Source organism: Thunnus albacares, chromosome 3 (assembly GCF_914725855.1).
Source record: "Thunnus albacares chromosome 3, fThuAlb1.1, whole genome shotgun sequence".
Taxonomy (NCBI): domain Eukaryota; kingdom Metazoa; phylum Chordata; class Actinopteri; order Scombriformes; family Scombridae; genus Thunnus; species Thunnus albacares.
Window position 1 is genome coordinate 4,275,625 of NC_058108.1, and position 27,140 is coordinate 4,302,764.

The following is a 27,140-nucleotide window of genomic DNA, read 5'->3' on the forward strand; positions in this document are numbered from 1 at the left end:
AGGCATGAAGTGGTGCAAAATACAATTTACAATTTAATTTAGCAAGCAACACAAGCAAGGATCTAGTCAGGAGAGAACAACACAAATAAGTGCCATAAAGCTAAGTATGAGTCTGATAGGATGTAGATGCCAACAGGCTGTGCACAGAGGCAATGCATCGAGTGAATACAATGCATAGAAGCATTTTTTTTTTTCAGTCCATCAAGTGCAGAGATGTTCACAAAAGAGCTGAGTCTTCAGACTTTTCTTGGATTGAGAGGGACTCTACAGGGAACTACAAAAGAAAAGAGTAAAGCTAGTGACTTAGGACCCTGTTGTGGTGGTGGTACCAGGCGCCTTTCATTGCAAAGCATAGTGAATGGGGGGGGCGTAGACCTGAATGAGGAAGTTTAGGTAGGCAGGGGCTGTTTTAGTTGCTGTTTAATAATTGAGTGTCAAGGTTTTGAATTTGATGCGGACAGCAACTGGGAGCCATTGGAGGGATATAAACAGTGGGGTGACGTGCTGCTTTGGGCTGGTTGAAGACCAGCCGTGCCAGGTTTGAACGTACATGCAAATAGACCTGCCAGTAAGGAGTTGCAGTAGTCAATGCATGATATTACGAGAGCCTGTACCAGTAGTTGTACTGCATGCTCAGACAGGTAGGGTCTGATCTTCCTGTTGTTGGACAGGGCGAACTGACACAAACAAGCAATTGAGGCCACATGAACCTTAAAGGTTAGTTGGTCATGAATCAAGACACCCAAGTTTCAGGCAGACTTTGTGGGCATGAGTTGGGTTGATTCGAGCTGAATACTGTTCTGTTGTTGCTTAGAGGGACTGTCTGGGATGACTAGGAGCTTGGTATAGAGAGGTTAAGTTGAAGGTGGCGTTCTTTCATCCATGCTGAGATATTGGCAAGGCATGACGAGATCTGAGCCGAGAATGTGTGTTCTTTTGGCGGGAACAATAGGATGAGCTGGGTATCGTTAGCAAGCAATGATATGAGGAACCATGGGAGCGGATGATTGCACCAAGTGAGGTGGAGCCCTTGTGGATAAGCCATGCAGTTTGGACGCTTCTCCCCTCCAAGATACTCTAAAAGATCTCCCTGAGACGTAAGATATGAACCAGCAGATGGCAGATCCTGAGATACCATGTTCAGTGAGTGTGGCAAGAAGGATTTGGTGGTTAACCGAGTCAAAGGCAGCTGACAGATCTAGTAGCAATAGAGCTGAGGACTGATCAGCAGCTCGAGTTGAACTCCTTTACCGACAGGAGTGCAGTCCCAGTAGAGTGACCCCGCTTAAAGCCAGACTCATTCAAAATGTACAGGTTGTTCTCAGAGAGGAATTCAGAGACTTGGTTAAAGACTCAAGTATTTTTGATAGGAAGGGCAGGAGTAAAACCGGTCTGTAGTTTTCAACCTGGGCTGGGTTGAGTGCAGGTTTTTGAGCAGCGGGGGTGACCCGAGCTTGCTTAAACGCAGTGGGGAACACACCTGTTGTAAGCGAGGAGTTGATGATGTGTGTGACTGCTGGGTTAAGTGCAGGGGAAACGGTCTGTAGAAGGTTGGATGGTATTGGGTCCAGCAGACAGGTAGTACAGGTAGTAGTAAAAGTAAAAAATGAAATGACTTCCTTTTCGTATATCAGTATTTCACACACTCTAATGTTGAATATATGAAATATTAACTTAAAATAGCTTTGAAAACCTCTAGTGGTCAGCTGAATTATGTTGTAGCAACATTATCATAATGATCTAAATACAGAGTAACTCCCATGAGTCTAGCTTTACAGGACCAAGGAAAGAGGGTGATGAATAATGTATCAATAGTCCATTTCACACACATGCGTGCGCACACACACACACCCACACACACACACACACACACACACACACACTCCTTTCATGGTCTTATTCTATCTCTGCATCCTGCTTCTCCCCTCAGTCTGTCTGATTTCATCCTCTTTTCTCCATCTCTCTGTTTTCTGTAATTTCCCCAACTTTGGAAGAGGTTATATGTAAAAAGTTATTTGTAAATACAGCAAGTTCATCTCCATTCAGTCCAGACAAGATTTTTGGAGGATAAACACATGGCAGTGCGGCGCCCAAGCTTCTGTGTGTTCACCAGACTGTCTCATTAATGATGACATTTGTTGCACTGACAGGAGCACTAAGCCACAATACAAAGATATGCAACGGATCCATTTTACCAGCCTGCATGGCGGCTAGCAGCTAGTTAGCATGGCTAGCACCGTTAGCATAGCCATGCTGTACTGCTGTGTGTATCCCATAGACTGTATTAAAATAAGGTGTAGCTGCGGTGTTGTTTAACAGAACCATGCTGGGCATGTGACAGGTGTGTTTATGGTGTTTGTGCTCTGAAAGATGTCATGGCACAGATAGAAAGTCACAGAGCCGATGGACTGTTAGCTTAGCATGCTAATTCTAAACAAACTTATGGATGAGACCATATACAGACATCTGTAGATAAAAACAGATGAAAGAGCGGGGAGCGTTAACAGACAATTAGAATAGTTATAATTTAAAATGAAATAAATTCTCTTTCAAATCAAACATCCCAAGATATGAGAGGAAGATATTGTTCTTGCAGCTGCATTTATAACTAAATTTATAATTAATTTTTTACGTTAACGTTGTTTAACCATGTCATGTGATATGCTACTTCATTACACTTTAACAACAAATATTACTGGGACCACTACAGAAAATTGCAGATGAACATTTAATATCTAGGAAATCACATTATGGACACTACAATTGACCATCCATGTAGCAAATTGGCCACAATTTTGCACACTGACCATACATGGTCCAGACATATACTAGGTTACTTGCTTTGTTAAGAGTGATTAATTGATGAATTTGACTTTACATGATCTGATGGCACTGTATATGTGTGTGTGTGTGTGTGTGTGTGTGTGTGTGTATTTTTAAACTACACTAAAGCAACTGATCGGCTCTTTTTCACTCAGTAATTGAACAAATTGGTTCACTCCAACTGTGAGCCCCCTACTTCTCAAGTCAAAGGCCAGAACAAACTGAAGATCTTAAGATGTAACCAAGATATATAGAATTTAAAAGATATTGTGCAGAGATGAACATTTTTTTTTAGAATTAAATTGTTCTGTTCTTCAAGCAAAAACAACTAAGATTGCTGAACAATTACTGAATAATTATTTTTTTCTAATCTAATTCTAATAATCCAATTTTTTCGGCTGCTTCACTCTAAATGTTACAAAGGGAGGACAAAATAAAAACTGTGCAACCTTCACTAGCCTAAACAAGCTGATAATGAGTGTGTTGATTATTAACACTATTTTTTGTGACCATATTTTGTGATATAGTGTTGTAATTGGATTGCTTCAACTGTGAGCTCTGGTGCTATTAAGTTATTGTTATTATCATTTCATTTAGAAATTGTCAACATGGTTCTAAATCTATTTTAAACATAGAAGAGAGAAAAAAAAACCCCAACAACAACAGAAAAAGGCCCAGGGTGAAGTCAGTCAGACAAGCAGAAGTGGGTTTACTGCTTAAATTCAAGCTGTTACTTGAACGCTTTAATGAAAATCAAGGACAAACAAGGGGGTTCAGTTCCATGTGGGACGTTGCTAACGAGCACCAAACACACACTTTTGGAACATTTGGGCCATGATTGGGCCCTTGTACAGCTTCCATCTTTTAACTGATTGATAGTGAATGAGAACAGTGGCCCCGTGAATGTTTCAGTACACTGAACACTGTGGAATAAACAACTGTGGTTCCCATTAAAGCTGCAGAGAAAGAAAGAATAAAGAGAGGCATCTTTGAACCTTACTGTTTTCTTTCTTTTTCAGTTTTATGGATGCATTGTTGTTCATGTCACTACAGCTGAGAACACATCACAGAACTACATGTGCCTCGGTGATGAGGATGAGGCAAGTGTTTGCACATATATACATGCTTTTGTTTGCATGTGATGATGTGATGTGATGGCAGGACAGATATTGATCTTCTCACAGCTGCACTTTATTCACTTCCTTTACCCAGAAATTAGGAAAGCAGAGAGGTACACAGTGTTCCTGTCAATAAGAAATTGGTCTTATTCTATATCTATTTAATGGGATTTATTCATTTGCTTGCTCAGTTTTAGCTTTTTGAATGGGAATATACCAAAATGATTGCCTGTTCAATTACCAACAAAGCAACTTCATTTGAAGATACAACACCTTGGCTCCCTGAAATATTCAGAGACAACTCCCTGCTTTTAATCAGTGATGTAGCGCAGCATGATTCAAAGCCTGATTGGAGTCAAGGGACTTGAAAATTAGCCTTTGAAGATCAGCCATCCAACATGCACCCCTTTTCATAACACTCAAAAACTACCCAAAAGCCTACTGACTACTTGCTTCTACTGACCCAAACTAAAAGGATTTTCGAGAAGTCAGCGGGCACAGGGGGACAGATGGTCCACACTGAGGGTCATGAAACCACCGAGGGGCTGAATGCCTTGGTGCTGCTGACACCACTCTGTGCTAAACGGGTAGGAAAATTAGAAAACTGAAAAGCCTGTTCCTGTTTTCCTTCTTCTGTCTGTGCCAGCTTGTTCCATTTGGTGTGACAGTCGAGCTCAAGTGCATCTCTTTGTTAAAAAATGTCACATGTTAGAGGATCGTTTTATGTGGGTCTTATTTTTAAAGCTTTGTCCATTGATCCTTTCAGTGATACTGATGCATTTATCAAGTTAACTGCTGAGATCTGAGAACACAGAGTCATGGATAAAAAGAGGATAAAAGGGGAAATACAAGAGTTTTAAACAAACATATGAGCCAAACTTTCCATGGACACAGATATATTGTTACAATGAGGGATTGTTGTGAACATTTTAGGTGCAACCATCACTTTCTGTTTTATCTCCAAATATGGTGGCCATTCATTTTTTGCTCTATCTTACTAACATGACTGAGAAATCATAACCAAAACTGTAAAAATAAGACCCCAGTTGAAACAAGCTGAATTTTCCCTTTAAAGCCTTAATATTAAGAAATTGGGAAAAAAAAAACAGTAAAATTTTACTACAGCTTATGATAGCACAGCTAGTTTCTGGCAGCCTAAGGGCAGAGTCTGTGTTTGTGTTCTTTTAGCCCAATGCTCTTTATTTCTCTCTTCTGCTCCAGGCACTGTCTGTACACACAACATCTCACTGATGACTGCAGCAGGCAGCAGCCGTGTGTTTGCTTCATTTCACCCCTGAACAACACTAGAGAGACAGGCAAGAGATATACAGTATCTGGTCATGTCGGTATATACAGTAACTGGTATTCTTTCCTACTGGTCATTATTTTGTGGACATTTTTAAACCCTCGCTCATCTAGCAAAGGGTTTAGAGCTGCACAGCACTACCCCAGCCTTCTACTGATGATTATAATTATCCTTCACTGAGTTATAAGCTTTAAATTAAGCCATTTGAGGTTCACAAGTGTTTTCTGTAATTCTCTTGAATTATGTTTATATTTTAGGGAAATCATGCATTAAGAGAATGACTTAAGCTCAGCCTTTGAGTTCTCTGGAGCCTCTTCATCATAAGCACAAACATGACACTGCATATTACGAGTATGGCCCGCCCTCTTCACAAGTTTTGTTGTTTTTTCCACAACAGAGGATTATTAATTAATTAAATTATTAATTCATGAGAATGCAGTGCTTGATTTTTAATACGAGGCTGACAACTTCTGATCTTATGACACTTGTGATTTTTCCTGATGCTTTGTGTTCTAACTCAGAGCCTGTGCGAAAAAACAACTAGATTGTATGAACCTGTAAATTTGCAATCTTGTAGGTCAGATAAACAAAACATATCAAAACAATAAAAACATGGGATTATTGACTTTAATGAGTTTTTATCTGCAAAAGAAATCTCAGTCTCTCTCATTCTCTCATTTGGAGCTGAAAATTTTACCACATCTGGTCCGAAGCTTTAATATTTCCTCTCTCCTTGTCTCAGTTGATCTTTCAGACCTATCTTACTTGGTCCCTTCTGGTCTCTCAAATTTGCTTTTCAAGAGAAACCGCATACACATGCTTCCTCCTTTACCCTATAATTTTGCCAAAAACCAATTACTTCCTTGATAGGGCCCCCAATTTCCCATCTAAATAGCTCTGGCGCATTGGCACATTCACTAACACTGTGCATCATGCAGTCATACAGCAGTGTTCTCTTTCACTGGATAGGCCAGGCTGTGGCAGCATAAATAAACCACAGCTAACAAACACTCTCAACTCTTAAGCTGTAATATTTGTAAGGCAAGTTCAGCAAGGTCATAGAGGAATTGTGTTTGGCACTGGCCAAAACCTGCATGGAAGAAGAGAACAGCATGAGAAAAGAGAAAGCTGGCAGACTAGACATCAGTTGCCAGAATGAAACTGCAAGCTGCGCCACGGCACTTTCTCAAGTTAGGCAGGGGCAATGGAGAAGCTGGAGATGGGAGAGATGAAGAAGAAGTGAAATTGGAAAAAAAGAAAAAAAGTTTGGAACATTGCGATGATGAGAATTAAACTCATTATCAGTGACTTCTGTGTACTCCTATTACCACAGTCACTTCACACACACAGGCTAGGTAAAAAGCCCACAGGTCCTTTGTACTAATAAAAAGCAGCACTCAAAATCTTTTCAGGATGCAAAAATAGCCCAAGGACAATATATTTGGCTGCCAAACCAAATGGGGCATATGAAGGGAAGAATCACAGACACACTGACTGAGATAAAGTGGGACAGCGTGGCTGGAAAACCAGGAGAAAGTTCTGAGTTTCAGATTCATAGTTAAATCTACACTGCAGAGTTTCTCAAGTCACCCTTGTCATACGCAATGGGTTAGGGACTTACAGTAGAGACAAGGCAGCATCTAAAATTGCTGAAAATAACATATATGGTGGTATAAAGTCTTTATGAGCAGTGTAACTTATTCTGCCAGATTAAATTTTCTGTTTGCTGATGTAATGTGAAAGATCACATTTCTTGGCCTCTCTCTGCTCACCTGCTGTGACTTCCCCACTCTCACCCCTTTGGAAAGATGATTTAAGTGCAGCAGACGTATTCCAACTCAAACTGCAGAACTGCATTCTCATCACTTGCTTTCCAGTCTTAATATGTAAAATGTGAAACTAGTGAACTCTTTTCCGTATCCTGCCTCTCTCTACTCATCCTGCATGCTCCCTTTTTTTTTTTGTCCCTTTCCTTGATCATAATCTCATTTTTACCATCCATCTCACACACCTCTCTCTCCTTTCTTCCTCACTTTATCTCCTAATCCTCATTCTCCTCCTTCTTCCCTCATGATCCTCGGGCTTATCTAGTCTCTCCCATCGTGCGTGCACACACACACACACACACACACACACACACATACATGCATTGTTTTTGCTCTCTCTTTGCAGGAGCCAGGAAGTGATTCGGAGCCTGGGATCATAGGATAGGGCCCCCAGTCAAAGATGGGACAGTACATACAGTGCAGTTACAGCCTGGGCCAAACCCTGCAGGCCCTCTGCGGTTGCCTCTCTCTCTCTCTGTGTCAGTGTGAAAAAGAAAAGACAGAAAAGCTGAGGGCTTAAAGCGACAGGCCCCGGTCCTAACTTAGACGTTATAAGACTGCATTCATTTAGGAACATGGAATCTGCGTCTCTGCTCGTGGCGAAGATTTATGTCTGTTTTATCTACTTGCATGAGCTGGGTGATCTTGCAAGCAGACTGCTCCAACTTCAAAGTGGTTTTGATGGATGATTTTAAGAAATATTTCATCAGTAGTGATGCTTTCAACTTCTTTAAAGTTGCTGCTGCAGTAGTTCTGCCGCACATCAAATCTCTCTAATCTCCACTCTGCTGTCAGTGGTGGTGGTTTTCATCTTTTTCTTGATTTGTAGATGTTTTTGAAAACATTTGACACCCAGAACTGCATGCATGATGATGTGTGTATGTTCTGTGTACGTGTTTTGGGTTTTTTTTATATATAGGTGGAGGAGGTGTCGTTTGCAGAGTGGACCTACTTAACTGTTTCTTAATTGTATGTATGTATGTATGTATGTATGTCAAATTGGTATCTAACATTACTGTATATGTTCAGGTCTAATGTTTTCTTCTTCACCGGCTGTTCAACTCGCCGTCTCCCATTGGCCTGGCCACAGCCGTGGAAGGTGTGGTCTGCATGAACGATGCTGCATCTTTTGTCAAACCCTGCAGTTTACTATTGAACTGTAAACTGAAAAGAAGCCATGATGGTGTGTGATCGATATAAATATCGTTAACTTCCTTCAAATGAATGATAAAAGTGTACTTCTTCGATGAACGCGTTCCCAGATTGTTTTTTTGAAATTTCCACCTGTGGCAGGAATGAGGACATAGGAATAAAACAAAACCTGCAATCGTGGTCAAACTCGGCGTCATGGATTGAACTCCGACTGAAGTTTGGGTGGAAGAGCAGCAGAAATCAAGCAGTTAAGGATCGAGACTTGGCTTAATGAGAGGGAAAAACCGCGAGACGCAAGCGCTTCTCCTGTTGATGATGGGCACCATGCGCTCCTCGCCGTGTGCGTAAGCTGCCTTGGAGGATCCACACATTATGAGACGCCATGGCATGGTGTGACCGAAGGGTTCAGACTTTGCTGGCCATCGTGGGGGCCTTCGCCGCCTTCAGCCTCATGACCATCGCCATCGGCACCGACTACTGGCTTTACTCCCGGGCGTACATCTGCAACACCACTAATGTCACCACAGACGAGACCCAGATGCAAACCAAGAAAGTCAAAGGCGACCTGACGCACTCCGGGCTGTGGAGGATCTGCTGTATCGAAGGTAAAACACAGTCTGATAAGTTAGTGTCCGTTATCTCACAAACTTTTTTTTATTGTATACAAGGGCTCATATTGGCACAGGTGATGTGCCAGTTGATCTCCTGCTGGTTATTGACTTTGACTCGGTATTTTACGGTTGGGAGGTGACACTATGTGCAGTATGGTTGATTAAATTGCCATGATGCTGTTCGTTTGGTGAGTGGAATAAAACAGAATTTAAACAAATGCTCCCATGAGAGCTCCGCGTCAAAATCCCAGAAACGCTTTGTAAAAAAAAAAAAGTACACAAGCATTTTCAACAGTTATGGAAATCAGCAATATAAAACCATTAGAAGTCAAAATTTTGTTGTTAAATGCATGAAATGGTATTTCGAATGTTACACGGACGTTAAATTGTACAAGACAAAGTGGAGGGAAATTGCTGCTTGTTGCGCGCAAAGGCATGCGTAATGCTACGTTTGCGCCAGTTTCCCCCGTAAATTATTCACTGAAAAAGACGAAACAGCGGTTTGATCATGACATACAGCTGAAACTAGTGGACTATGATGTACGTTTTGTTTATCAAGCAAGAAATGTTGCCTGGTATTAATGAAATAATCTGTTCTGATTTTCTCATTAACGCGATACAGTTGCTTGGCAACTCCCTCCATGAAATTGCTTAGACTGATGAAATAAGTTCAGAAGTAACATTTTAGCAAGGGATTGACTTATTGCTTCATGAAATCCTGTCAACATTTTCTCAGCTGTTTTGCTGCATATCCCTGATCCTGAGGAGTTTTGGGATGGGCTTCTTGCGTTGTGAGAGCAGCTTGTTGTTGTTGTTATTATTCGGGTACGTTTGCACATCACTGCGCGCAATCGCTTCATTAGAAAGAAGCAAAATCAATGAAGTCAATCACTTGATCCGTGAAAGTTGTCATCAATGACGTCTTCCATCAGCCCCTGCTGCTGTGGCGCTGTCCACTCCTGCTGGTGCTGAAATCTCCACTCTTTCGTTCCTTTTAACTGACATATTAACTAACATGTATAAGTAAATATGTGTGTGTACCTTTGAAAGACAACCTCAGATGCAGAGGACCAATCATGACCAACTGTAAGTTGGAACTAGTCAGTTGCTGACTTGTAAATTATTCTCTTTGTGAAGATTTGCAGATTTTAGTTGCCTATATGTGATACTTTTGCATGTGTATGTTTGCTTGTTCTTGTTTTACCAAACAGATGCTGCCGTGATATGTGAGATGATGATTATAAGCATATGACAGAAAGATGGATAATTCAAGGAAAATCATTATTTGAAATACATTCATAATTTCCATATTGATCACAAGAGAATACTTGTCGGGGCAACCAATATCTCTGAGACATGTCAAGAGATCTGTGGGGGTCCAACACTTTCCCAGAAGTCTGTCTCATATGCTGTAGCCATTATAGAAGTCACACTCCATGCACTTTTGTTCTGTACTGCCTCTATTCTTACTGGAATTTTATTTTTTTTTAAAAATGCATTACTATTTATGGATTACCTGTAAAGTTATTCAAAAGAAGAATTCCCTCTCTTGCGCTTCAAACCCTCGAGAGTATCATCGGTGAGAGTGAGAGTGAGGAGTGCACGCTGCTCTTAAACATCTGTCGTCTTTTCCACCATCCTCTCTTTCCCTGCTTGTCTCGTTGGAAGCTGAGCTGAAACTGAAAGCACACACACACACACACACACACACACACACACACACACACACACACACACACACACATCATATCGCCTGTATTCCTAAACATTTGTTGTGAAATTGGACCAAGCTGTTCTCTGGTGGTACACCTATATCTACCACTGGAGCTATCTGAGGCCAAAGGAGTTGATAATATCCAATCATAGGCTTACTTTTAAAATTGTAGGGACCTCAAACAAATAGGAAATTGGATAGATTGTTCTTTGGGTTACAGTCTACCATGTATACATTTCCCTTTGTGGTTGATTTTTTTTTTTTAAAGGAATGAATAAGGATCACAGCTTTAACTTCACTTTGCTTTCTTTGAAGCCCTAACTGTCCACTCATTTTATTGTCCACTTCGGAGAAAATCTCTTCTAGGAAGAGACACAGAACAAGATGGAGTCTAACCGGTTGTATTAGGTCAAATGAATGGCATAAATAATGGGTAAGCCCCGGGACACGTTGGCTAACCTTGTAGAAGAAATAAGGCTTGTCTCTGCGTGCCAAACAGACGTCTGTATGAGTGTCGTGTCTTTTAGAACAAGGAGGAGGTTGACTGAAGGTGAGCAATAATGGAGAACGAGCTTTTAAAGGAGACAAAGTGAAGTCTTGTTCTGCAGCCAGTCATGCTGAAATAAAACAAGAACTCTCACTTAAGCCACTCACCACTGATCAGTGAAGATGCATGAGTGGCAATGAAAGATATGATGTGTTTCAAGCAGACATTTTTTCCCAACTTCAAATGGACAAATCCTGCTGATGTGGTGTGAGCCACCGTCTCAAGTTTTTTGTTTTTTTTTTCTTAAAATGTGATTGTTCAAGCTTCTCTGTATCTTAAAGGCTGCTCTCTGGTCTTTTGTGGCAAGACTTTGTGTTTGTGTTTGTGTGTGAATGTGTTTTAGGTTTCTGTGAAGCATCCAAGTGTGTGTGTGTGTGTGTGTGTGTGTGTGAGTGTGTGCTAGCCTGGTGAATACATTAGTAAGATGTCAAAGGCGTCCTCTGAGAAGTGGAGCTAGAAATGTGATTCTGGGTTGCCGGGGGGAGGTTGCCATGGTGAAGCTATGCTGAGTAATAAAAGATGGGCTCCGGTCTCTCAGACAGATAGGCTCTGGGGAAATTCCTCCCCTACTGAGCTCACTCTCTTTCTCTCTCTATCTTTCTCACCGTCATCCCTCTCATTATTAACTTGCCGGCCTTCTGTGTGTTATTTATTGATAGAGTAATTTTACTTTGACATCTTCACTTTTTGTTTGATCTTAAAAAATACAACTTAAAAAAAAATCTTGCTATCTTTTACTGCTTCTTCCTAGACCTGTTGGAAAAAAAAACATCCAATTATACTGAAACAGATCTTGAAACACACATATATTCAGTATATTGAACATTTTATCACTGTGATTGTGCATCTATATCAATCCAAAGAGGGTGCTTGGTACATAAAAAATCAAAAGGAAACTGAGAGGGGGTTGAAGAGGAAAACCTTATAGGGCATAGAAGGGAGAGAAGTGGGTGATGAGACATCTATACTGGTAATAGTGTTAAAAAAAAAAAGACAGACTGAGTCATTCTCTTTCCTAGCAGTCTGAGACATTGACTGTAAAGACTGTAAAATCTGCAGACAACAATGTGCTAATGACTAAATGAAATCATGTCAATGTACTAAGTTGGGAACATACAATAAAGATGTAGATGCTTTTATACAGTCTTTTGTTTACATTCATTAATTCACATTGTTTGCATCCTGATGGCCTAACATACATGGTAAATATATTTCCTACCTCATAAAACATTTTCAGCCCAAAATGTGTCACTTATCTTGTTGAGCTGTCTACCACTCAGGCATAAAAGAAGCAGCAAGTGAGAGCAGTTAATAAGCCGATGTTAACACTGCTTTTGATCTTTGTAGTCACAGCCCAGTTCACCATGGGACACACCCACAGCAAATGGTGAACATCCCCCAAACATTACTGGAATGCCACTTAGAGCTGTTTGCAACAACACATTTAGGTGGGGCTGAATGTCAACAGTAGGCCACACACAGACTGTAAGTGGCTTTAAAGGTGGAGTTTTCTTCTAAATAAACATAATTATGTTTACATTCCCCGTTTCTCACCAAAACACATTGTATGTATCATTGATGAAGAACAAACCTGTTTAACGCATTTTTCTTCTTCTTCCATACCTTTGAAGGCGCATCGCTATACTTCTTGGTGCATTACTGCCACTGTCTGTCAATTTGCAGAATAGTATATAAGGCTGCAACTAATGATTATTTTTATAATCGATTATTTTTACAGTTAATCATTTGGTCAATAAAACATTACAAAATGGTGAAAAATGCTCATCACAACATCCTGGAGTCTAAGGTGATGTCCTCAAGGTCTTGTCCAACCAACAGTTCAAAACTCCCAAAATACTTAATTTACAGTAATGTGATGCAGTTTTTTCTTGAAAAATGACATTTTAATTATTCGATTTTCAAAATAATTGATTATTTTCTATCAACTAATCGATCAATTGATTAATCATTGAAGCTGTAGCGTAAAACCTTGCGTCGCATCACCTGAATGCTCATGAACGTTTACGTGATACATAAAAACAAGGGATACGCTTGTCACAAAATTGACAGAACTACTAGTGGCCAAAAACTCAATACCTCTAAATAAGGCTAATATGCAGAACAGTCAAATGCTGTAAACTCGATAGATGACTTTTGTCCAGTAAGAAATATGTAAAACTTCAGATTTCTTGATGATGTAATTGCAGTTCATTTATACAAACAAATCACTGGATCCATCTTTAATCTATTATGTACAGTATACAAACAAAAGTCAATTTACAGAAGTTATACTGAGAAAGTGAAAGCCTGACCATTGGCTGGAATAACATTTTTGGATAACATCAGCTTTTCTAGGTTTCCTGTGTTAACTTTTTTCACATCAGCTGTCTGGAATTCCTCTGATTTACCCGGACATGTCCAACAGCTAGAGGCACTATTTGGCTTAGGTAGCATGACGCAGCATGACTTTTATCTTACCATCAAAATTAGGAAATTTCAACATGAAGTATGTAGAATGTTTTCCTCTGAAATGCATATTTTCTAAAAAAAATGTCAGCACTGTCTTTTGTCAAACTTTTTGCACTGTCACAAAGAATAACAAAAGTTCTTTTGCATAGTGAAGTGAGAATCCATGCTGTGTTTAGGGTTAGGATTAGTTTATGTGTTTAGTGGAGGATTACCATGTCTGACTGATACATCTGCAGGTGTCTAGCATATCTCCAAAGCAGCTAACACAGTAACAAAGACAGAAATGATGGGATGTGGTGAGAAAAAAATCAAGCGTCAGACTCTTAATTCAAAGTCTAACCTTTCAATATTCATAATGCTCCAATGTTTTATTCTCTTAAAAGTGGAGGGAAGATGTTCTCAGTGAAGAGACTTTGAATGGAAGGTGCCCGAGGGCTCGAGAACTTCAGAACCACAGATCCAGAGCAGCCTGTCCTCAAATGGTTTCTGACATGGTTAAAGATGGAAACAGGACAGATCAGCATTCATTTAGATATTCTTTACCAAAAAAGAGAGACTCCAATTTTCTACATTTCATTTGTCTCAGGAAGTGGATGATGAGCACGTAATTCCTTTTATACCTCTATCGTAATTGGAGCACGTCGACCTCCAAGACACAGTATTTTCTCTTAACTGTTGGTTGATATTGCCATTTGTCACATTCACACACACGGTGTGCTTTTGGCTTCTCCCCAGGTATCAACAAAGGAAGCTGTTTTCGGATCAATCATTTTCCAGAGGATAACGACTACGATACAGACAGCTCAGAGTACATCTTACGTAAGTCAATGCAACATCTTCATCTTCAAACACTTCAACCCTTAATCCGCCCTCTTTTTTTCCAAGGGGTGATGGAGTTATCACGAGGGTACTTAACGTGTCATGACATCTCTATCCCTCCCCCATAAAAGCCTGATGTCATGACAGTAATTGGAGCTAAAGAGATGATGAAGTGTGTTGGATGCTGTTGTGTAATAGTGCTTGTCTAAAACATGACTTCACCCACGTAAGAGCACATCTCACATTTGGACAAGGTAGTTTCATGAAAAAGTCACCTCATGCGACTAGACTGAAAATTGTCTAAACTATCATTTTGCTTGAGGTCTAAGATCAGCCTCACTCGCTATACCACATTTGGTTTATCCCCTGTGCCCCTAAGCAACTGTTCCCATCTCTGCTGTTGCTTGTATTGATGAATTTCAATAAGCTCATGAAAATTAAAGCCTGCACTCACTTGGTTAGTGTCATGGAAAGGCAAGAGCGTCTGCTAAGCAGGCCTTTCTATCTGTGGAAGTATTCATCACTTAGACTCAAAGTAGTTTCCGCTCCTCTCTCACTCCCTTTTTTCCTCTACAAGTAATTCTGCTAGACACATAATTCTTATGTTAAAGCACAGTGCATTTTAATGAATACGATACAATTAAAGCTGCTCTAATCAATATTTTTGAATTAACAAAGGATGTAATTACTGTAGGCAATGCGAAAGGTGTTGCTTGTAATGAAGAACCCATAAAGAATTATCACCCAACTCTACAGTTCCCCTCTAACTCTGCAGAGGTTTTTCAGTGTGCAGCTGTAATGTGTCGGTTCACTCTCGCCACTCTCATCAACCTTGTTCCCACCTGCTGTTTTCAGTGAAAAGGCTCTAATAAACCCACTGTACACTACCTGCCCAGCACCAAACAACAGACAGACAAAGCAAGCTGGTGAACATAGTGGACGATTTAACAGTTAAAGAGCCAGATATTTCCCCCAGGAGTAGGTGGAGACTAAAACAGAGATAAAAGGAGAGTGAATATTAATGTTATCAGTGACTAATTCTACAACTTTTTACTGCTTTTACTGCTTAGCTCTCATGCTATATATTTGAAGTGTTGTGTTTCCCCGTTTGTATTGACACTAAGGCCAAGCTGTGTCTCTCCATCTGATATTCACAGGTATAGTGCGTGCCTCCAGCCTCTTCCCCATCCTCAGCACCATTCTGCTCATGTTGGGTGGCCTGTGTGTCGGGGTTGGACGTATCTACAGCAGCAAGAACAACATCCTGCTCAGTGCCGGCATCCTGTTTGTGGCTGCAGGTAGGACAAGGCTGACAGTGACAGTGCACCACAGATAAAACACACAAACTGGGGCGACAACAAATATATTCGGTGTGGTGTCACAGATAGAAAAGAGGAGAGGGATGTAAATGAAGGAACAGGCAGACAAGTTTTGTTGCCTCATTCTTTTTAACATATACAAACTTTTTCTGTATTTCAACAAAAAATACAACATATGTGCCTTTGGAATTTTTTGTTGTTTTTGAGATACATGCATGGTGAAACAAATGAATTGCCCACAGCTCTAATTTCATATGCAAAGAGGAATGTTGGAAGAATGGTGAAAATCTACAGGAAAGTTGTGTTGTCATGATGGAAACGTCTTTCTTTCCACTCAATAATTAAGAGGCCTAACTTGTAAAAATGATTTTCTCAGGTGTTAAAGGTAGCGGTGTGAGATATGACGTTATTAGATTGTGAATGATTAAAATGTCTCCATGAGCTGCATTTATAGAGAGATCGTTAGCATTGTGCTACAGTACACATTGCATCAGTTCAGCTCCGTGATTGAGCGCAGTCTGCTAGCAGGAGGCTAACGGGTAGCTGCACTGACGTGGCGAGCGGCTTGTACCACGTCTCCAATCTGCTGATGAAATCTACAGCAGTTTTAGGAAGCTCACCTGCTGCACATCATGTTAAAGTGACAGCTGGGCTGCAATTAAACGCCACCCAACTGGTAGCACTAACTTCTGTCATGCTGCAAGCTAGCGTGATGTCAGCTCTGGTGTACTGTGTTGGTGCCTTTTTTAATGGTGCACACATTGCGCTAGTTATCCGAAATGACACATTAACGCTTCTGCACAACATCAGCTGCTTGTTTTTCAGCTGTGAAATTAGTTTGGTTGAACTGTTAGTTTGGTTTCACACTGCAATATTCATTTTAAACAAGGCCAAATAGACTGTCACTACTTTTTAATGCATCTTTGCACAGCTGCTATTATTTATTTATAGAATTGTTTGTGTTTTAATGTAATTTTATGTCTTTCGTGGGTGTGTATTTTTATGTTGTTTTTGAGCCCCTAACCTCCTCTATCTTTCTTCAGGCCTGAGCAACATCATTGGCATCATCGTCTACATCTCCAGCAATGCCGGCGATCCCAGTGATAAGAAAGACGAGGACAAGAAAAACCAGTACAACTACGGCTGGTCCTTCTACTTCGGCGCCCTCTCCTTCATCGTGGCCGAGTCAGTGGGCGTTCTTGCTGTCAACATATATATCGAGAAAAACAAAGAGACGCGCTTCCGAGCCAGACGTGATTTCATCAAAACCACCTCCTCCTCCTCGCCATATTCTCGCATCCCAAGTTACCGCTACCGACGAAGGCGCTCGCGCTCCAGCTCCAGATCGACTGACCCGTCCCGTGAGCCCTCCCCAGTGGGAATGAAGATTGGCGGAGGAAGCAGCGGAGGAGGAGGGTTGGGGATGGGGTTGCCCATGGGAGATATATCTCTGTACGCCCTCAGCAGGGACCCTTTGAAGGGTGGAAGTGGGACTGCGGGGCCCTACAGTCCTGAGAGGGACTCTGGGTTTTTGCAAGTCCACAACTGCTTCCAGAAAGATCTTAAAGATGGAGTGAGCAGGAGGACCACGCCGGTATGAGCTTGAGAGTGTGTTGTTTGTATAAAACAATAAGCTTGATGGAACGTTTAGATATTGTAAAGTTGATGAGAAAGGACAGCTCCTCCCTGGGGCTATTCAACATTGTTGAAAGGTCAGAACTCAAAATTGTTCTCTTGCGTCCCTCTGTGACAGAAAAGTGCCAATCTGTGTTTCATTTGGAGGAAAAGGAAAACTGATACTTTTTGTGATACGGCTCAGTATCTTCTTTAGAAAGTGAATGCAGACATTTTGTAGCAATATTTGAAGAGTTTCATTCTAAAATGTGACACCTACTATTTGAAAAAAGTGACTTTTACTCTCACAGAGAGGCTGAAAAATGTACTTGAAGGTTAGCCACATAAGACTTTGCTTGATAAACGGAACCTTTTATAGACTTGATACTCAGTATGATAAATTAAACTTTCTTTCTATTACTCTGAAATGAAAAATATGTTTGACAAAGTGGTTGCTACAATGAAGTGATTTATGTGATTGTTTGTATAAACTTTTGAGAGTATTTGTGTCTTGTATTGGTTTACCTTAACACAACTGGTGCTAACTTAACCTGTACACCTTTGATAGTCTTAAGCCTTCTCAACTGCCATTTAAATACTTTTACTGTATCTCAATAACCTCTCTCAAGCTTCTATTTGAGTCATGTGATAACTATGTGCATTGCAGTATGTGAAATGTGTGTGTAACGGCTCTGAAACACTGCCACACGACGACACATATTCGTAGTTTTAATATGGATTTCTGCAAATATGTATCAAGAAAAATGACGCACAATAATGTCAGAACATGATGTGTAAGTGTTGTCTAGTTTGCTCTCTGTTTGCTCAGGGACAGTGTAGGGAACAAATTAATTCACTTTTAGCGACGTAGAGCTTATTATAAGAGAGAAATAATATGTTTAAGTTGTTTTGGTTTCCTTACCTAAAGCCAGACAGACTGTTACAGTTGGTGTGTAAAAACAGAGGTGAGATCACGCTGTATGTGTTGCTGTTAATTAATACGACTCTCGTTTCTGTATTTACTGCCTTTGTGTTCAGAGGGGTTTGTGTCTGATACAGATTTTTTTTCAGTCATGCCACAAAAAAATACAGCTGTAGTTGATGCAGAACTCATATTTAAAGTATTTACAAGTAGCAAGAATTGTGGGGGGAACCAATCATCACCAACCAATTTTCATCAAACAAGAAACAATTCTGTGTGTGATTTTTAAGAACTGGACTGCTGCATGATGGATATTGGAAAATTGCACTGACAGCTACATTTTTATGCAGATCTTGTTAGTCCTCTGTTCTCTTCCTCAAGAACAAAGGTCTCAAAGTACCTTTGGTCAAAGCGCTCTACGCTCAGAATAAAATACTGTGTTTTTTATTTCAATAGAATTAAAGAACAGCAACAGTAAATAATGAATGAGCAGACAAAACCTTCAAAAATTCAGCTCTGTAATTACAGTTAACTTCACTTTGCTTGTGTTTTTAATGCAACATATGAACCGGGAGTTGGTCGATGGAGGCGACTCATCGCATTTTTCACACCTTTTGCTTTTGCTCATAGGAGAAGTATTTAGCTAATGATGCAGGGTTGATGGTCCTGTTATGCTCTGCTATGAAACTGCGTGGCAGACAGTCGGGCAACCACAGGGTGTTAAAGGAAATCGGCATCAGCCAACTTAATGCTTGATTGAACTAACAGGCTCCCAAATGCTCACCCAGACTTGGAAAAGCTTGTCCTCTTGTCTCCAAGCACGAGCTTGAGCAAAATGGGTGTTGTGTATGTGTGCCGGGCTAGTAGAAGTTCAAATTACTCATTCTTGGTATAGCACACGCTCGACTGGTTTCCATGTCAGCTTCATGGTTTGTTTCCCAGTTGAATATTTTTAGCAGCAGTCAGAATCGGTTTAATTTGGTTGCTGCGTTGTGAATCAGTGACACGGCGGTTGCCATGCGTGTATAAACAAACAGTGCCGTGAGAGGGCGTGTAGTCTCTGCAAATTCTCTGCTCTCCCAGCTACAGTTGTCATTCAAGTCACTGACTTGGAGAGGGGGGAAGCCTCGAATGAGAATCAACTTATTTTCATTCTGCATGTGTGTGATGTATCTATGTTATGGCAAACTGTGTCTGATGACCTTGTTTCCCATTCCAGCCCTGAATTTGAGCAACTCCTCTTCACCCCCCTCTCCTCCGTCCATCACCCGGGCTGTTAAGCCCTGTGAATTTGAATGCCATGGACCCTCACTGATATTTTCATCCACAATAAAGTCGCGCCCAGGCCCTCCTGTTGTGCGCCAGTGAAATATCCTCTCCGGTAATTGAAGGGAGAATGGCAGAGTCACCTCTAAATGCAGTCACAGAACTAGTTATGTGATTGTTAGCATCAGCACCTCGTTTTATAGGACGGATAAAATAACCATTTGCGGTGTCAACTCAGATTCTGTCCTTGTGACCTAATATGCTGACGTAGATGATACAGTATACTTCAGCTATCTTTAACCTGATACAACCATTGCATAACAAGACATAAACAGCCAGCACTGGCTTATTTAAAATGCAATTTAGGAGTTACAAGTTTAGTAATTAAAAGCTACTCAAAGATATATTAATAACACTTGGAGAGCTGATGAAAGTTCATTGTTGGACTAACAAAATTACAACTATAATAGGCAGGTGTAAATGTTAAAACCATTTATATGCAAATTGGGAATCAATTTTGTATAAATTAGAGACATCGACTGACGCCAGACTTCTTAACATTAATGACTTAACCTGTTGGCTTTCCTGATATTCAACAGACAGAGAAAAACATTTTTGTGTTATCTGACACAGGAGAAAACATCACACATTTGCTTATTTTCTTTTCTGAAACCAGTGTGTGTGTCTTCTCACAGAGAATGTCAGTCATAATGTCACCGTCATTAACTGTGAGCATGTCGCTTGTGGTGAGAGCAACAACATACACCATGCTGATGTTTGGAGAGATATTTGATTGATTTCTATGAGGGAATCACTGTTTCATCAGCAGTACATGTGAATTTAATATTATGTGATCTTCATACTGTTTATTAGCTCAACATGTACTCACAGGTTACAGGATGAATGTGAAAGCCAGATGCGATTCCCTCCTGAGAAATTCTCCACAGGCGCTCTCTCTCCTCCCAAGTTCTTTCTGAAAATTTAAAATGGCTGACATTTTTCCCGGCAGGGGGCTTGATTCCTTGCTCCCTGTTGATATTGATGCAATACTGCCGATCCAGGAACCACAGGCATCCATTAGCATGACATCTGTCACTGTCCTAAAGCCGCATTTGGCCAGGAGCAGTCGGAGCTTACAGTAACCCTTTTCATCTGCTATGACACATGAAAAGCATCACATCATGATGGTGCAGTGTAATGTATCTAATTATTCTACAACATCTACAGAAATGCAATTTATCTATTAACAAGCAAACGCCACTGACGGTAAAACAACTCTTTAGCTGATGAACAGAAGAAGCTGTCACCATCAGTGGAACAATTTTGCACCTCTTCTCCCTCATTAAACTGACACATACAAATATTAAAAATAAACTGAAAGGATGAAATTAAAGATTTCAACATTGCAAAAGTAAATTGGCACGGAAAAGAGTGACACCATGACACCAATTTGAAGTCTGAGATTAGAATACAGATGAAAAAAATGTTGTAATAAAAGTCATAAATGTGAGATTGGTGCAGAGTGGCGTTTTCTTAAATCATTTTATCTGTCTCTCTCTTGTGCTCCATAAACACTCAAACCTGTGTTTCAGTGAAATAACAACATATATCAGTTATCTATAATGTATGGTACTACCAAGCCTGTAAATGCCTGTAAAAGTGTCTTTACTTCCTATGAGAGGACTGAAAATATTTTGTTTTGCTTTGTAATGTCAATAAAATTACTCAAAAGAGTGAAACATAATCTAAAGAAATCTGTTTGATTTGCTTAAAATGCATGAAGGTTGTTCGTATTAAAGTCCCTGAAATCACATTTTCTCAATCAGCTTCTTACTATGAGTGATGCAGATCCTACATGAACATACTGTTTTTAATTTTAGTTATTTCACATATAAGACATTTCTGCATTTTGTGTTACCAGCACTGTCAATCAAATCTGATCAAATGACACTCACTCAACCCAGATGAAACAGATTAGTTTTTTTTTAGACTTAAACTCTTTATAAATGAGACCTAACCATGTTTTTTCAGTCTTTTACTTTAATTGTTGTACATTTATCATTGAATATTTGATATTATGGCAAAATACTTTAGATTTAAAGACACATTTTCAGGGGCTTGATCCACTGAAATAACCCTAAAATCTAAGATTTAAAGCACATTAAAACAATTAGTCTTACTTTGATTATTATGCTATTTCTCTTATTACCGTGATAACAACAACAAAGTGTATTTGTATTGCTCACTATCAAATACAACCAAGACTATGCAGGCCCACAACAGCAAAGAGAAGGAACACAAATCTTGGATCAACAATCAAAGTGTAGGATTGTTTATATTGACTCATTATCTGAGTCATTATTTTGCATGATGTTCAAACTATATTATGAGAATGGTGCGCTCCAATGCCAGTGTTTGTGTCGAAATACATCATGTTAGAGCAGAACTCACAGCTTCCATTCAACACAATAAGGATTAACTCAAACTGACGGCTTATCTCAGTGTCATGTCACAGGCGACAGCTCCAGCAGATAATGTACTTCCCTCATTATTAAGAATTCATAGGAAAGACTTTCAACAATTACCGTACTTTTCAAACTCCTGTCATGTTCATGCGCAGTGCAAACTCAATCAGTAACCTAAAAGTGAACATAGTACATTTTAACTATTTCTGCAGAAACTTAACTTTTTTTATAAATGAGGATGTCACACACCAGAGGCCTCTGGATTAACAATACACAAGAAAACAAAACATGGCTGGTTGCTGTATGTTACATCTTCATAACAGCTGGAAAAACAAAATAGTAGCCACGCTCTCATTTAAAAAGTATCAAAGAAAGTTCATCATATCATGAACCAGAATCAATGTGTTTTTGCTTTCTTTGATAGTTGCAAATACATTTCCAAAACACATTTCAATTTAGAATGTTTCTCAAATTTCAATTTTTGCCACAAGTTAAGTCCAAAGAAAATGTTTAAATTAACAGTAGCTCAACAGTTGCTCTATCAAAATGGTCTTGTCATCCTGCTTCTTGGCAGTCTTTCATCTGGCACATGGAATTAAACCACTACATCACCAATTTATGAATTTCACATGGTTTACACACATATTAGGTCTGTAGAGAATGTTCATAAACACTGATATACTTCAAGTTTAAAGCTGGACTGGACCCATCAAATGTGGATGTATCAACACCTCTTAACCTTGCAAAAGCCAAAACAAAGCCATTTAGGTCAACTAAGACCAAAGATGACCGCACTGTGATTTAAAATACACATGAGCTTTTCCAGGTAGTGATCAATGTGTCTTTTAACCTTAACATTAGGGTGTTATCCCTGCAATTGAGAAACAGTCATGATAAGCCATAATCAATGTAGCCTTGTGTCCTCTGTGATTACAATCAATAGGGTTCAGTGGTTCAGGTTCTGTCCACACAATTAGTCCACAGGATGATGTTATTGGAAGTGGAAGGTATCTGAAGTGTGAGAAGCCTCCCGAGGACTCAGGTTTACACTTACAGCTCCACTGTGGCTGCTTCAATGCAACAAAGGTCAAAGGTTGAAGCAGCCAATGTCCATGAGGTCAGGGGTTGTAGCTCCTTCGGATGTCATTATGTCAGTGCCATCATTCAAAATGATGGTGAGCTGTGGGAAGAACTGGATTGATTAAGGGTTCACTGATTGTTTATGTGGTGTGAAACATAGGTATAAGCATACACACACATACATGCACTTCTCCCACTCACCTCAATACACGCACAAGCACACACACACACACTGTTGCAGTAAAAGATTTCAAATTTAAACCTGTGATTATCCTTCTGCCTCCTCTCTAATCTCCTCAGTAATACGTGCATTCCAACATCCAGTGATGTACTGTACATTAGTATTGATTTACTGCAAATAACAATCAATGGATAATCAATAAAAAAATAGATAAAAAGAGAAATGATGAGTTTAAACCTCAATCTGTCATTAACAAACTTGAAAATGAATTAGTAAAAGTGATAAAACATAACAGGCTAACTTACATTTGTTATATGACAAAGGTTTTTATTTCAATAATATTAACTAACTGCCCATTAAAGATATAACACATAAATTCAGTGTCTTGAAGACACTGAGTCACGCATCCACACTATTTTATCAGTAAACATTTGATCAAAAGAATGTTTATGACTGCTGAAACACTGTAGAACACGTAGATTGTTTAAGTTGCATAAATTCAAGGTAAAACTTAATAAAATTGTATATTTTTATATATTGTATCTTATATCAAATAAAATATCTCATAATACCTCAGCTTAAATTATAGGGACATAGCAATTACATCAAAATTGATACATAATTACTTGGCTTACTATTATGAAATAATGGTAAGCCAATGGTAAGTCCTCACACACTCATGAATACACCCTCTATAAATCAGGCTTACGAAGCACTTCAGGGGCATGACCCTTTAAAGATATTTTCATCAAGCAGAAAGCCAAGGTACAGTTGTTTTTCACATTAGTGTTCTCTATCCCAAATTTAGCTCAAAGGAAGTAAAGGTATCCCAGCTTGACGTGAGGCACACTCTGCAGAACACCTTCTATTACAGAACTAACACAGAGCCAGCTAGCCAGAGTTGAATCCAGGATCTTCTTGCTGTAAGGTGACAGTGCAAACCGTACACTGTGTCACCTTCCCTAAAGTCATAGGCTCCCAATGGTTTCAAAAATCCTTTTGAAAACAAGATACATATAATTATTGCATTGACTAGACTATTTGCAATGGGTCCATTACTGCACACTGTGATGTTTCTATCACAGTTGGGAGGCAAAATATAGTTTATGGTACAGTGGAAGGTAGTATCTTGATTGAGACTTCCAGTGATCAAGTTTTGATACAGCTATCGATTCATTAGCATTAAATGAAAACCTGGGTCTGTTTTTAATAAACCACGATGATTGTCAAGGAAATTGCTGGGGCTGGTTAACCCAAAGTGAAGAGCTTGTCAGGAGATCGGGATGTCTTACGCAGGAACATTTATTGAAGCTTGATTGATGAGGACAGAGTTACAGAGTTACAGTACAAGTGAAACACTGCAATGCTACTCAATTCTGCAGTCTACCTCCAGATAATAGTATTTAATCCTTGCCCTTACTACCTCCAAATAAGGTTATTCTTCACACATTTATGCCTCTATTGGTTATTGAACTATGAACAAGACAATATAGTGATTGAAGTTAACTGAAGTCACATAGTCTGTATACGGGTTACTTGCGATGCATTCAAAGAGGAAACCAGTCTGACTGACTGCACAAAGCACAGTGTATCTCCACCTAACCTTGGTTACCATAGGAGACAGCCAGCCTTATCAAGACAGCTGCATGTCCTAGCCAACCTCAGTAGACAAAGAGATGAAATAGACAGGTCAAGAACTAGTGCTCCCAGAATAGAAAATGATCAGATAATGACTTGTGGAACGGTTATTTCCCCCACAATGATATTATTTCACTTACTTCCTTTTGTTAGTCTGTGTATTAGTTGTTGTGGCAGACTTTCATATATTGTCTGATTTGTGTGTCTTTTGTCACTGTGCATGGGAGACCAAACTTATGAGGATTAATAAAGTTATCTAATCTAATCTAATCTAATCTATCTGTGCGCGTGCAGGTTTGCACTGGTTTTTCAAGTTCTACTTTTTGACTTTCACTGGCGCCTGTCTTCACACAGGAGGGAAGTGGGTCACAATTCTTATAAAGAGACTCAAAGTGGGCCAAGGCTTAAAAAAGATAAACAGAGATGTACCACTGTGATTTACTGTAGGGGAGTTAAAAGGGATTAGCACACCTTTTTGGGTTTTCTTATCATCTGCAGTACATTTTTTGTCTCTTTTCTCCTCCACTTAGTTTCATTACCTTAAGAATATTCCGTTATGCTTTCACAAGAACAGTATATAGACTAGCTTGATTGATTGATTGGTACAACACCCTAAAGCCCCATAAATCTTTTAAAATACAGCTATCAGTAATCTTGCTCTGTGACCGTTTTGTTGTTTGTTGAATTTTTTTCTTTAAGGTGTCCAGATGTAGAGTAGATGATGCCATGCTGAGATACAGAGGTCCTACAGTATTGGTAGCCTGATACCAGCAGCTATCTAACACATCTGTGGTAAGCATGAGGGTTTAGTTTAAGTGACTCAGAATAAAAAGGGTTTTGCGCTGCTATGACCATCAAAAATGAAATGGTTCTCTGCTGTGTGAAGTACATCAGCTTGTTCAAGCATATTCTCCTTACTATCACTGAAGCAAACTAGGCAGATAGGTATTGAACCTTATAGAACGATGAGTTATAACACTATCTGAATATGAATTTTCTTTAAATTACCAGGGGATTTATTATTGTTTGGCTTTTTTTTTGCCTTTATACACAGCTGAAAGTGCAGAGACTAACTGTAGCTCTGCAAGAAAAAACAGAGCCCTCTCATTCATTTGAACAAGACTAGTCCAGCAACACAGCAGGTGCAAACGCAGAGCGGCTCAGCAAAAAAATGTAAGGTCATCCTGCAAAAAAAAGGTTAACCTAGCTTAACCTTTGAGACAACGCAACTCGACATCATCTGGCTAGATGCTGTGGTGGCCATTCAAACACATGTGCACATTCCTGTTGTGGATTACTTTTTGTCATAAACAGCATATTTCTGCTGTTTACCCAGTAAACAGTATAAGAGTGTTATGAACCACTGCAGTGATTTGGCTTCTGATAAGCCTTTTAAATCATCTCACCATAACCTGAAGCAACACGCCCCCCTGCCAGTGCAGCCCCTCGCCTTATTTGAACACAAGGCTGTTTTTGGTTTGAATGCCCACTAAAACTTGTGAAAGATGATGCTTTTTTTAGACACACTTGTGTTACAGCTCTAGGGATGGCAATGTCAGTATGTTGGTCAGTGCAGACAGTCATGCTCCTGTTGTTGATCCCCTGACTTTTCCTCTTGTGTCAGCAGCAGGTCGAAGTTTCACTGGATACATTTTCACTTATCCAGTGAAATATCCTGGACAGACATTCATGATCCCCAGAGGATGAATCCCTCTGACTCTGGTGATCCCCTGACTTTTCCTCTAGATCCACTATGAGGTTCACATATGTGGCCCATTGTCTGCACTGTACCTGTCTGTATATTCCATGCAACACAGTGCCTCGTTTGCTGTCAAGTTGGGATTTACATGGCATAACACCTATGTATTTAGTTCACCTTTAAGATAACTTGGGGCTAATCCAACTAATATTCCCTAGTACAACAAAATAAACTATATGTTGTAGCAGGAAAATTTTATTTGTAGACAAATAATGGTCAGTGGATGTCCTTATGCACTTCTGTCAAGATGTTCACACAAGTGAGCAGAGATATTGAAGGTTTTTACCTTGGCACTGTTGAGATGAAACATTGAGCATCTTAATTGAAAAATTTGTTTTAATAATATAAACCATTTTGAGTACAATGCTTAGGTGAGACATACAAAATTAAATGTCAACTTGGCATCCTAACAGGAATTATTAAAAACAGTATTGTTTCATCAGGGAAGCTACTGTTGTCTGACTTCTGAAACCTAGCTGCTGCTTGTTATAAACATATCCAGTCTCCTTAT

The 27,140-nt window shown here is 39.7% G+C and overlaps 1 protein-coding gene across 1 annotated transcript; it reads left to right on the plus strand.

Moving 5' to 3' along the window:
- Window positions 1–8,236: 8,236 nt before the first annotated feature.
- LOC122972681 (voltage-dependent calcium channel gamma-4 subunit-like) lies at window positions 8,237–21,253 on the plus strand. Its single transcript, XM_044339932.1, has 4 exons — window positions 8,237–8,830; window positions 14,302–14,385; window positions 15,543–15,683; window positions 16,748–21,253. The coding sequence occupies exons 1-4, from the start codon at window positions 8,608–8,610 to the stop codon at window positions 17,302–17,304; spliced, it is 1,005 nt and encodes a 334-aa protein (XP_044195867.1). The 5' UTR covers window positions 8,237–8,607; the 3' UTR covers window positions 17,305–21,253.
- The last annotated feature ends 5,887 nt before the right edge of the window (window positions 21,254–27,140 follow it).